The 12,295-nt window shown below is 39.3% G+C and overlaps 1 protein-coding gene across 2 annotated transcripts in view; it reads left to right on the top strand.

Moving 5' to 3' along the window:
* Positions 1–7,652, top strand: part of ryk (receptor like tyrosine kinase) — a 39,146-nt gene extending 31,494 nt beyond the window's left edge. For both annotated transcript variants that reach the window (XM_055054146.1, XM_055054138.1), the window contains 2 exons: positions 3,131–3,267; positions 6,620–7,652. In XM_055054146.1, the coding sequence (XP_054910121.1) occupies positions 3,131–3,267; positions 6,620–6,731 (249 nt within the window). In that variant the 3' untranslated portion in view covers positions 6,732–7,652. The remainder of the gene's footprint in view (positions 1–3,130; positions 3,268–6,619) is intronic.
* Positions 7,653–12,295: the final 4,643 nt, after the last annotated feature.

Below are 12,295 nucleotides of genomic sequence, written 5' to 3'. Positions count from 1 at the left end.
CCTCTGAACAAACAAAAAAAAAAAATTTCAATTATTTTCCATATATGAGTTTCATTTTGTATCATATTTGATACATCAGGTCACAATGCTCAAAGATGATTTTTCTTGAACAAACAAAAACATAAAACACAAATAACTCAGATAAACATAAAAAGTGCTACAACAATGCAGCAATAACAAATCCACCAATGGAACTGGCAGGGTGGCAGTCTCGAGAACATAGCTTTTCAGTTATTTTCTATACATATAGTGGCTCACAACCTTTTAATTTTACATTATGATAGGCTTGGAAACAGTTTCTGACCTTGTTCAGACAAAGATGCACTCTGCATTTTTCACAGAACACATGGGCAAAGTGGTCCACACAGTGCTTGCATCTCTGTCGGGTTCCCCATGTTGGGAAATGATTGAGGCCATCCTTTCGCACATCAGGGGGCAACTCAGTGGTTTTCCTCCTCCTAGGAGGGGTTGGCGTTGCTTCCGGAGAGGACAAAGGTCTGTCACATTTTGACCTTTCGTGCACTTGTGAGGGCAGTGGCAACAGAGGCCTGAAACCTTCGCAGGGGCAGGTCTTTCTGCCTGGGATGCAGTTTCTCCAGGTCTCTTCTGTAGCGGATCCATGCATTGATTACTGCCACTGTGATGGTGTGCCACCAAATGTAGATGTACCATCTTTGGGATTTGAAGCTGGACTTGTACAGTGCAGAAAGCATATCAAGAAGGTCAATGTACCTTGCTCGCAGGGAGCTGTTGTAAGTGTCAACAATGGCCGGTCTGGGAACCATTATGTGGGTTTCGGCTTTTCGACCCCAACACTTCACACTGCCCAGTGGTTAAACACCAACAAAAGAAGAGAGCAGGTTCACAGCTTTGTTGTCATACCATCTCACAATGATGTTGTTTTCCTGGTTTACTCTGAAATCCAGTGACCCTGAAGTCAAGCCCCTCTTCAGAGTATTTCTCAACAGTTTCCACAAACTCAACAAACAGGGCTTCAAACGGTTTTTTTCCAGCTATACTCTTTCCTTTTCACTTTGCTCTTTCCCGACTGCTTTGGTGTTTTGTCCTTTGGGATTTCTGGTGCTTCATCATCATCATCATCCTTATCTGGGTGTTCCTCTTCTTCATCATCTCCGCTATCTGGGTGTTCCTTAATCCTTGCAGGAGTCCATCCTCATCCTCCCCCTAGCTGTTCAGAATATCTTCAACAGTGTATGTCTTTGCCATCTAAAAGAACACACAAGCACAAAAAACAGTGTTAATTTTATCTTTGAATTGGTCAGTTTTCAATGAAAATAAGCAAAAGGTGCAAGTTGCATATATATTTTTAAACTATAAATGTACCAAATTATTAACATGCAAACATGTCATTAGTTTATATGAAAAACGACTGTACATTGCTTGACATGATGTAAAATACATGAAGTACAATAAAAAAGACAATTGACTGATTTTTTGAGTTAACTGACCCATTGTATCAAATTTGATACATCACTTTTCAACACAGTTTTACAAAATAATTATGATAAAATACTAAGTAATTTTACATTGCATCAACTCAGTAAGTGTTCCTATTGATAGTTCACCCCAAAACAATTTATTTTTCTTACCTTAACCTTCTAAAATTAGCTAAGTTTTCCTGCTGAAACCGCATGTGTCCCAGTCCTTTGCCATGGCAGTCTTGTAGGGAAAAAAATGTCACACTGCTCATTTGGAGGTCTCAAAAACTCATGTATCACATATGTTACATCAAACAGGTCCTGGTTCTACAATTTGCTACATCCACTGAGCCACTGCTAGCTAGCTTTTTTGCGTTTATCTTGCTTTAGGGCAATTTTATGGGTGGTTGACTTTTGAGAAGGTAAAGCCGACAGAGACCCCGATATCGCTAAGGACTGTTTAGAGTGCAGTAGTTGTGTTCTAATATATGTCATGAAGGAGGGGGGCATCGATTGCAGTTTTCTGGCCGATTACCAATCTTTTAAAAAGCACAACCTGCTGGTTCCGACTTTGAACGATGCCAATTTCTTTTGTCTGAAATTTTGCTCAATATAGCAAGAAAGTTGCTGAGTTGGCAACAGTGGGGTCACAATTATTAACTGCCAGAGCAGAAGAGGTTGATTTTTAAATCTTTGCCAAGTTAAAGAAGATCAGCTTCACATGTGAAAATCGGCAAATCGCAGAATCGCTGGTGGGTGATTGGTGCACCCCTGTCACGAAGTGTTATAAACTTGCAGTTTAAACAGGTCGTAGTTTGACAGAGTCACACCAGCATAATTTCCTAAAATGCTACAAGTCACAGAGTGATGGAAGCACAGGCGAGAGAGGAAAGAAGAAAATAAGTATACATGGCAGCTGGTATCCCTAACAATAAGAATAACTTTGGTACAGTCAGTAGAAATCGGTGTCCTGTTTCGAACCAGTCATTTTTCTAACGGGTAAAAAAAATATGATAAAACTGCAAAAGTATGAAAAAGGCAATATTTTAAGTTGGTTGAGAACAAAGTTTTATTGGGAACAACAACCAGTTCAGGAAAAGAATGTTCATTAAGTGTATACATGATTGTGATATAAAACTGAATCATTGAAAGAAAATGATTCAGTTTTTGCGCCGCCAGTGTAGAACATACCACCCTGGGTGTAAGCCATAAAGGCCATGTTAATAAAAAAAAAGAAAAACAACCTCAGCCTAAAAGACAGCATTTTCTCAGTTCCAGGAGCTACAATCTCAGTAGTTTTATTGAGCATAACCAGCAATGACTAGTGAAGTGACTTTAGTTTTGTTTTGATGGACATTTTGTTTATTTATAGTCTCTGAAAAGCTCAGCACAAAAAGCAACAGTAGCCCAATCACTCTGTGTCCCTTCTCACAACAGCTGGCCTGCAGTTTAAACTTTCCATCCCTCAACAAAAACTGGCAGTGGCGATTTGTATTCCAAGGACATTTTGGACATAATTTCCTCGTATTGTTCATGCCCTCTTATTTAAAAACACAACAGGGCACCGCCGGTTTTCAGCGTCCGTTAAACAAATGCCGATGTTTATCCTTTAAAGTGAAAACATATGGAGGCCGACAGCTTGTGTTGACTGGAGCTTAGCGGTTTTGTAATCATGTTGTGTGTGTCTGCAGTGGGCCTTCGGAGTGACGCTGTGGGAGCTCATGACGTTGGGCCAGACCCCCTACGTCGACATCGACCCTTTCGAGATGTCGGCCTACCTAAAGGACGGCTACAGAATAGCACAGCCCATCAACTGTCCAGACGAACTGTGAGTTGATAGATTGATGGATTGATTCGTTAATTGAGGTTTTACAGGAAACTCTGCACCTCAAACTACATCTGTGTTACTGTTGTTTGAAAGACTATTTTGAGAGTTCACCTACAAAATCTATTTATCATACCTTAACCAAGATGCAAAGTATGTTTAAAGTACCCTCTCTAGCATGACAGAAATAAACAAACTGAAGCTCTTAATATTAATATTGCTAAATATTTAGAAATGGAAAATCTGAGACAGGAAACTAAAAACTAAAAGCACCTCAATTTAATCACAATCAAACTCCAAAAGGCAGAACAAACCTGTTTCTGATGCAGCTTTAAAAGTACTGTTTATGTAACAGTCTTTCATTTAGGACTTTTTCTGGTGTAAAACTGATTCATTCAGATATTCACAATATTCAGTTAAATTCAGAAATTCTTTGTTTATCCCAAATGGAAATTAAATGTCGGAACTCATATGATCTTCAAACAGGTTGTCGTGGATGGTGATGCTGTGGGCAGGAGGTATCTCTGTAGCAGTCAGTGTTGCAGCTAATCTGTAGAAGCCTCTGACTAAAGACAGTGGCTTTATGACAGCTTGATGATTTTATGACCTGCTAACACAACTCAATATAATATTCCATTGTGGCGTGTCCCAGATTACATCATTAGTTATGAGCCATCTCTGCTAATACAAATTACTCTCTTGTGCTGCTACTTTTAACTCTGGTCATATTGTTTGCTCAAAATGACCATCTGAATGAATGGATATTATAAAAAATAATCCATTAAACCCCCCAACCACACACACCTTTTTAGTTTTTTCACTCTATTCTCCCTTTAATATTTTTAAGTCATATTTGGCATATGTAGCATCTTTTTAACAGCTGAAGTTAACATAGTTATTTTATTGTGCTATAAAATGGCACTATAAATAAATCCAGCCCCTTTAAGCCCTCCGTCTCTGTCCAGTATGTGTGATGTTCTGGACAAACGGCTCTGATTCATGCTGGTTCCAGTTTGACAGCATGGTGCCAGATTCCCCAGGTTACGTTCGGAGGTCTGCTGCATGTGGAATCTCAACAGGCCCGGGCCGTCTCAGGCGCATTGTTACGCAGATCGTCATGACGCACCGGCTCCTCGGCGATGACCTGTCTTATCGTCACGTCCGCAACGTCAATAAGCCAAACATGTCTTAGGCAATAAATAGTTCCAGAAACCGTTGTCAAATGTACCATACTTTGTGAAACAAAAACAAATTTCAGTCCAAGACCAACATGAAGCTACCGTTGGGTTCCTTCAGGACGAGGAATCTCCATAAACTCATAACCAACAGTTAGCTGACACCTGCAGCGAAGCGTGTGTGTTCAGCTGCAGCCAGGCTTGTTCTTACAAGCTTTCGACAAAAGAAGCGTGCTGCTGTTCAAACAGTGTTTGTGCTACAGCGGGGCCGAATTAAACCGAGACGCTGAGTCGCTGCCAGCGCAGGGCGATGCAAACCTTATCAACATCCTGCAACTGTCAAGCACAGGGAGCAGCCGGTGCCCACCGCTGCGTTGTTATTTATGGGCTGTTTCCTCAATACTGAGTCCGTGACGAGGTCATCGGCTTCACACTGATGGATGAGAACGAGAGTTTTTCTCAGCTGAAAATCTGGTGCCCCGTCGCTAGTCGCCAGGAAAGACAAGCTTGATGATTGGCTAGAACAAGGAAGCGCTCAAAGTCAGTGCCTTGATGAGCGTTCACACCCCTGCGGCCTTTTGTCACGTTTCAACCGCAAATCTCAGTGGATGTGATTTGGATTTTACTAGCTAGACAAACACAAAATTGTGCACAATTGTGAGCTGGAAGGAAAATATATATGTTTGGAGAGATTTTTTTTAGACCCCAACCAAAGTTTCTTAAGATCCTGCTACTCTGTCCCTTCAAAAAAATTTCAGAATTCCATGATTTGTTTTTTTTGCAGATACGCGTGTGAAATTTCCACAAAAATAGTGAAAAACATTGGATTTAAGTTATGCAAACTCCAACCTGTAGTATTCGTCACTTCTGTTATAATGCGTCCTGAGATTTACTTGAGGTCAAGTTATGGTCTATGTTCCTCAAAAATAGTAAGTGACAAAAATTGAGTTAGTTTTTTTTAAAGAATCTATACTGTTTTTTTTGGGGGTTTTTTCCATATCTAGATTCTGAAATGATTGCAAAATTCCTTGCAAATGTTTCTTGAGTAGAACCACAAAATCTCATTTTGACTGCAAAAAATCTCAGAAGCAATTGTGAAATCCTGGAGGAGCAGGGCTTTCATTTCAAAAACATTTGAAAAACTTTTAATAAATTATCTGAAAAATTAAAGTTTTTATTATTTTTTTTTTTTAATTGCTGCTAAACTAGCAAAGCAACTAAGAAGCACAGGGTAGCACAAGGGCAAACTGCAACCATGTGGAAGCAGGTCTAAGCAGTGGCGTCCTCAAGAGGTGGGCAGGGAGGGGCCATGGCCCCTCTTCAAAATATGCTGGCCACCACTGTGGCCCCACCAGACAGTCGTGTTCATGTCATAGTCTTCAATGAAGACATAAATGTAAAATAAAGAAACTAAGTTATCCTCAATCTGCAACAAAACTTGGTAGTGTCAGCATCATGCTGTGGCAGTTTGTTTTAGTTTTTGCTTCTTTTTTTTTTTTTAGTTACAGGGAAGCTGACGGCAAGATGGTTGGAGCTAAATACAAGGAAACTGTGGGGAAAAACTTCTAGAAGCTGCAAAAACTTTAAACTGAGGTGGAGGTTTATGTTACAGCAGATACATTTTAAACATACAGTCAAAGAACGGTCCAGACTTAAATCCAAATGGAAATCTGCAAAGCAAAAATGGGCAACAATGTCAGTCTCTAAGTGCGCCTGGCAGAAAGACAAACACCCTGAAAGTCTTGGACCTGCAGCTTCTTTAGGCAAAAATATTAGTGTTAATTGTTACAGTGACAATTCAGAATAAACTTGATTTGTGATTTTCATTGTGTTTATTTAATGGAAAAACTGCAATTGTAAAGTTGTTTTTTCCGACAAAATTTTTGCGCATGTTTACAATGCAAATGCAGCTTTTGTCGTAAGATAACTCCCACACTTTGGTTTGATCCAGCAGAAATCTGTCCAGTGTCACGACTTCCACTTGTAACTTTATTTCAAAGATTATTAGCTCATAATCAACATTTCTGAGATGCCGTTTCTTCCAAAAACAATGGCTGGGCTACTACCCACCTCTACTCACAGGAAGCGTTGTCCTCAGCGATGTGTGTATGTGTTTGCCTGAACTGTGTGCTTTATTTTTTTTTTTTTTTTTGTCTTTTCTCCTCTCTCTCGTTTGGCAGGTTTGCCGTCATGGCTTGTTGCTGGGCTCTGGATCCAGAGGAGCGGCCAAAGTTTCAGCAGCTCGTTCAGTGCCTCACAGAGTTTCACGCCGCGCTGGGTGCCTACGTGTAAAAACGGGCCTGTTCGTGTAAACGAAAGCTGGAAGGAGAAAAAAAAACAAAAAAAAAAACAAACTCAAGGCTTTTTGACTCATAAAAAATGTGCCTTATCAGAGATTCTTTTACTTTGTACAGTTTTTTTTTATCTGTTTAATTACCTTTTTATGGCATAGAGGAGTAAAAAAAATTAAAAAGATTCTTGGTTTCCTGTTGCGGTTGCTTTCAAAGCATCTCCTTCTTCCCCCCCAGAGGACTGGAACAATAGCAGCATGTCCTCCTCCTGCGTGACTCAACATTTTCTGGCGACGGGGCAACTTTTCACTGGACAGTGATGAATTGTGACGCAGCAAAATGATGAAAATGGTGAATTTGTTCTGAATAACAGACTTTAAACGCCGGGCCGGTACAGCTGGTGTTTGGATTTGCTCCGGCTCGGTATGAGAGGCGACCTGGAAACGGCACACACACTTGCTCGTGTGTGTTGTGATATTTGCGAGATCTCCTCAAAATGGTACAGTGCTTCCTCTGGATGAGCTTCCTGCCGCGTGACCGTGCCAACGCTCTGATTTTTACGGTTGCTCTGTGGACGGAACCGCAGCAAAGCTACACACAGAATCCTACTCGCCTTGGATTGGATCCCCCTCCTTCCTTTATTTGTACATTTGATTTATGGTTTTGTTTGTTTTTTTGTATAAGCTTGATTGTTCTGTGTCAGAACCAGCCCCAGACAGAATTCTCTGAGCGATTTGTCGAAACGTTTGTGCTATCAATCACTGTGAAAAAACACACGACTGCCAACCAGCGTGCTCTTGTTGTATTCTTCCACCGTTTAGCATCTTCGTGATGAGTTTTTATGGTCACTGCATGTCGCGATAAGGTTGTAAACTACTTCCCAGATTCATATCCACAAATAAAATGGGATCTTTTAAAAACAGTGTGATTGTTCCATTTGTTCCTCTTTTTATTGTTTTATTTTTTTCAAACACACTCGTCAGACTCCTTCACAAAAGGCTCATTTGTCTTACGTTGGCTGTTCTACTCCTAATTGCACCGACTGAACAAATTAAAGTTGTTTTTACATGTTTGACCAAGCTTGTGAAGCTGTTGGTGTATTTCAGTCAACTGAATTTGTAATCCAGGGCATGTATGTCTGTGTTTGAAGAAGAAAGTTTCAAATAAATTCTGCTGTTTTTCTGTATCAGATCAGCATCGGCCGATACTAAACCTCAGATATCGATATCTGATACCGATATCTCCAAAATTAGGGACCGGTCCCTCCCTAATTTTGGTATCATCTGGTCACAAGCAAACGGTTCAAATCAAGTCACTAATGGAGTTTAGCCACGTTTACGTGAATATGTAGAAACAGAAAACTAAATTTACTGCCAGTTTGTATTTAAATCTAAAACCAGATGTTCATTCACACTCTGAAGAGTCACACTGTTTAGCATTAAGCCACTGAAGTTTTTCTGTTTTATGTCAACATTGCAGACATTATTTTGATTTGCTAACTGGCAGAATAATGAGATTTATTAGACATTTTTATTCATTTCCTTACTATTTGGAAACCGTACTATTTAGCTTCCTGTTACTTGAGGCAGTCAAAGCATGCTTCTCTCTCTGAAGTTAAGTTGGACCAAACTTCTCTTTTTTCAGTTGTTTGAATTTCTATTCGCTAAAAATTGCAACTATAATGCATCAGATTTATTTATTAATGCCTTCAGAATCAGAACGTGCCTTTTAAACTTTGTGACTTTGGTCAAATGCTTTGTATTTCTTTCCTCAAGTTTCTGCCAACAGATGACTGGAGTTCTGGTCCATTCTCCCTGACGGAACCAGTGGAACCGGGTCAGGTTGGTAGGCCGCCTTCCTCACACACACACACACATCTACAGATCTGCCCACAAAATCTCTCAAGCCGAGACCAGGAGTTTGCGATGGTCACACCAAAACACTGACTGGGTCCTTAAGCCACTTGGTAGCTACTGCATGCTCCGGGTCACTGTCTTCCTGTCTGATGTCTGTAGATGCTGCTTCAATATTTCCACATAAAGTTCCTTCCTTGTGATGTCATCTGTTTCATGAAGTGCACCAGTTCCTCCTGCAGCAATACGGCCCCACAACATGATGCTGCCTGCCACCCCCGTATTTCAGCCAGGATGGTGTTTTTGAACTTGCGTGCTGCTTCATTTTTTTCCCCCAAATGTAATCACGGTCATGTCAGCTAAATACTTAGAAATTGTCCTGGACAAACAGGATTTGTCTTCAAAAGTTGAGCTCTTTAGCCATGTGTGTATGCTCAGACTATAATCTGGCTTTTCATTGTTATTGGTTCATTGGTTCTCGAATAATTGATAGCAGATGAACGTTTTGAAAGTCTAGAAAAAGATGAGCCTTGACTTGTGGAGGTCAGCAGTTCTCTTGCTGATATTTCTTTAGATTTCACCATGATTTCACAAAAGGAAGCAGTGTGTCTAAGGTGTTCCTCCTTCAAACTTAAATTTTGTGTCAACCTATCCGGGGGGAAAAAGACCCGTCAGAAGCTTCCAAAGTTTTGACATCATCATCTGGGCTTTCCCAAATTGTCTATAGGCAGAGAGACATGACAGGACGCAACCTTCTGAATATGAAGAAAGTAAAAATGAAAAAAAGCGAAAGTAATCTCTCATGTCATTTATCAATAGAAATAATTTACACTGATACCAGGGTTGATATTGTACTGATTTAATCTGGCAGATAATCTGTTGCATTGGCACATCTGCCTGACTAAAATGATCTCTTGTTTTTCCAGTTTTAAAGAGAAATAGTGAAAATGTTGCCTTATTTTCATATCATACAGGTAACAGAAAACCATTGATTTAAAATAAAACTTGCTAGACTGAATAATTTGAAAAAGAAAAGTACAAACTAATAGTTATATTTTTCCAGTAATTGTGGGAATCGATTGGTTTTGCACAAAGCATCTGTTTATTAACAGAGGATTATTTCTCTGCACATTAAAGGAAAAACGTTTCAGCTGTTTTGTGTCCAATTAGAACAAAATAACTTGAAAACTTCTCAGTTTGCGGAAGAGAATCTAAAGCAGCCCTGACTTCCAGTGTTGGTGTCGTCTTATTCGAGTTTCAGTTTCGTCAGCTTTGGTCACCCTTTTTTTTTTTTTTTTTACTTAGTTTTCCCAACAGCATCAGCGTTGATAAGCCAAGATAAACAAGAAACCACAGCCCTGCGTTGGGTAACTGGAAGTTGTCTGCACCAGACGGCGGTGTCGTCACCGCTGGAGACTTTGCCCAGCTTTGATTTCGAAAAATGTTCAAAGGTTTGAGGTTTTACTCTCCAAGTTTCTCTTTTCTCACTAAATCTCTCTTCTGATCCAGGAAGGTCTTTTCATGTTCATTTCCTCAATTCGCCTTGAAGAAAAACAAAAAACACTGTTGGGTCTAAATCTGTGTTAAGCTTTACTTACTATATTCACCAACATGGATCTTTATTGTATGAGATGCTGATGAATCACAGACTAACGCATCAAATTAATCCTACGAGACAATCCTCTTCTTTATAATGGAAAGTGTTTGCTTGAATAACGGAGAAGAATACAGTCGATAGTTATGATCACAAAATGTCACCAGCTTGAAATTTCTGTTTGCTTTTTTTTCTTTCTTGATTATGTTTATATTTGGGCAAAATATAAACAGCAATTTTGTTTACAGAGATTTCATAATCCATTTCATTGATGGTTTTGGTTGTGTGTGTGTTTTATTTCCCTTTTTTGTTAATGTGTCTTTTGGAATATTTAAAATATTGTCCATTTCCACTGTTAAGCGTTCTGTACAAAATTATGCTTCATTTGTCTCCAAACAAACAATGTTGTCGTTTATTGCGATAATTTCGAGAACGATTTGTCGTCCAGCTGAATTTATCGTGACAGGTCTAGTGTCAGCTTGTCCTTCACAAACTCCAGGGAGTGAATCACTGAATTAATATTTGGCTGCTTAATAAATGTGTTTCTGTTTAATCTGCTCAATATGTGTTTTTCACAGAATGGAAAGTCAGAGCTGGATCTGCTCAGATCGCCTGTCAGTGTGTGAATATATAAAGTGCTTTACAGCTGCATTACTTTTACCAAGTAGATTCTATCAAGAGGATTTGGTTGGTGATGATGATGATGAATTTGATGAGAAGTAGTTAGTGTTAATCCTCTTATTGCTTTTTCTGCAACTGTTTTGATTAAAGGTAAATAAGTGTTAAAATCTGAAATATTTATTGTTAAGATGTCCCATGGGTTCATCTGTCCAAAAACATGCCTGCTGGTTTTCCTGCTCTCTCTACATTTCCCTTCAGTTTCTGTGTGTTTGTGCATGTGTGTGTGTGAGACTCAGCGACATATAGATGAATATATTTTTATGCATAATAATTTGACGGTTCCAGGAGTTAGAGCACAAAACATAAATCACAACGAACAATGAAGATGTTGAGCAATGAGAGGCTTAAAAACACAACTACCATGTGGGGAACGTTTTACAAAGCCAGGCGTTAAGGTGTGTGCTTTTCACTTACCTCACAAAGAACAGTTTGTTTTTTTTTGTGGGGGGTTTTTGAGAGGAAAACCTGAAACCAGACCAAACATGAATCTCTGACTTCTTTTGTGTTCAGGACTCCTTACCTGCACGATGTTCTGGAACAGTTGATTGAAAAGATGAGATCAGAAAATCTCAATCTCAAAACACAATGAATGTTGTTGATGGAAGGGACAGACTGACAGAGGCATTTTCATTCAACTCTTGGTTAGAGGAGGCCTTGAGAAAGGTTGCATCCATTTACCGCCACAGCTTCAAAATCACTTTGTGACGTTGCCCTCATGTTATTGCTCACACATTTAGCATGGCCTTTTAAGCCCTGAATCATTCATACCCCTGACAGATTTGTTGAAAGTTATCTTTTAATTTTGCCATGTTCTTTCTTCCAAATGGAGTCCGGCCTTGAATCCGGACTCTGTGGATCTGTGAGCGTCCGACTTCAAAGACCAGGAGCTCAGGGTCAAAGAGAATCATTAAAATACAGGTGGAAACATCAAATAAGCTGGTTAGTCATTTATGAGGGATTGGTTGATGTTTTACCCTTTTAAAAAGTAAATATACGGGAGTTTTTTATGCTCCTTTTACATCATTTTACTATTTTTGGAAAGTACTATTAATGTCACTTCACAGGCAGGTGAATTTGCAACTATTGCACTACAGGAGGCGCTGTTTCTATCATATTCTATAATATCATTGAAAAGCTCATTTATTTCAGTAACTGGGTTCCCTATAATGTACTTATATATCATCCAGCTGTCATGTACAGACACTTAAGAGCCCATAAATTAAAAACAAGCTGACTTTTTATTTTTTTAAGTCTTCATTTCTGTTCAAATGATTTTCAGCTAATGGAGGCGATTAGAAACACCAACAGAGAAAACATTTGAAGACTTTTTTATTCAAAAATGCACTTCCAGGTTCAGGTATCAAAAAATGAGACCCATTGCGACTTTTTTCACTCAATTGTTTGTGACCACTGAAAAGAAAAACTGTAGTTTCCAAT

Source organism: Poeciliopsis prolifica, unplaced genomic scaffold, assembly GCF_027474105.1.
Source record: "Poeciliopsis prolifica strain line A6 unplaced genomic scaffold, Auburn_PproV2 SCAFFOLD002, whole genome shotgun sequence".
Classification (NCBI taxonomy): Eukaryota; Metazoa; Chordata; class Actinopteri; order Cyprinodontiformes; family Poeciliidae; genus Poeciliopsis; species Poeciliopsis prolifica.
This window is presented reverse-complemented; position numbering and strand designations above follow the sequence as displayed.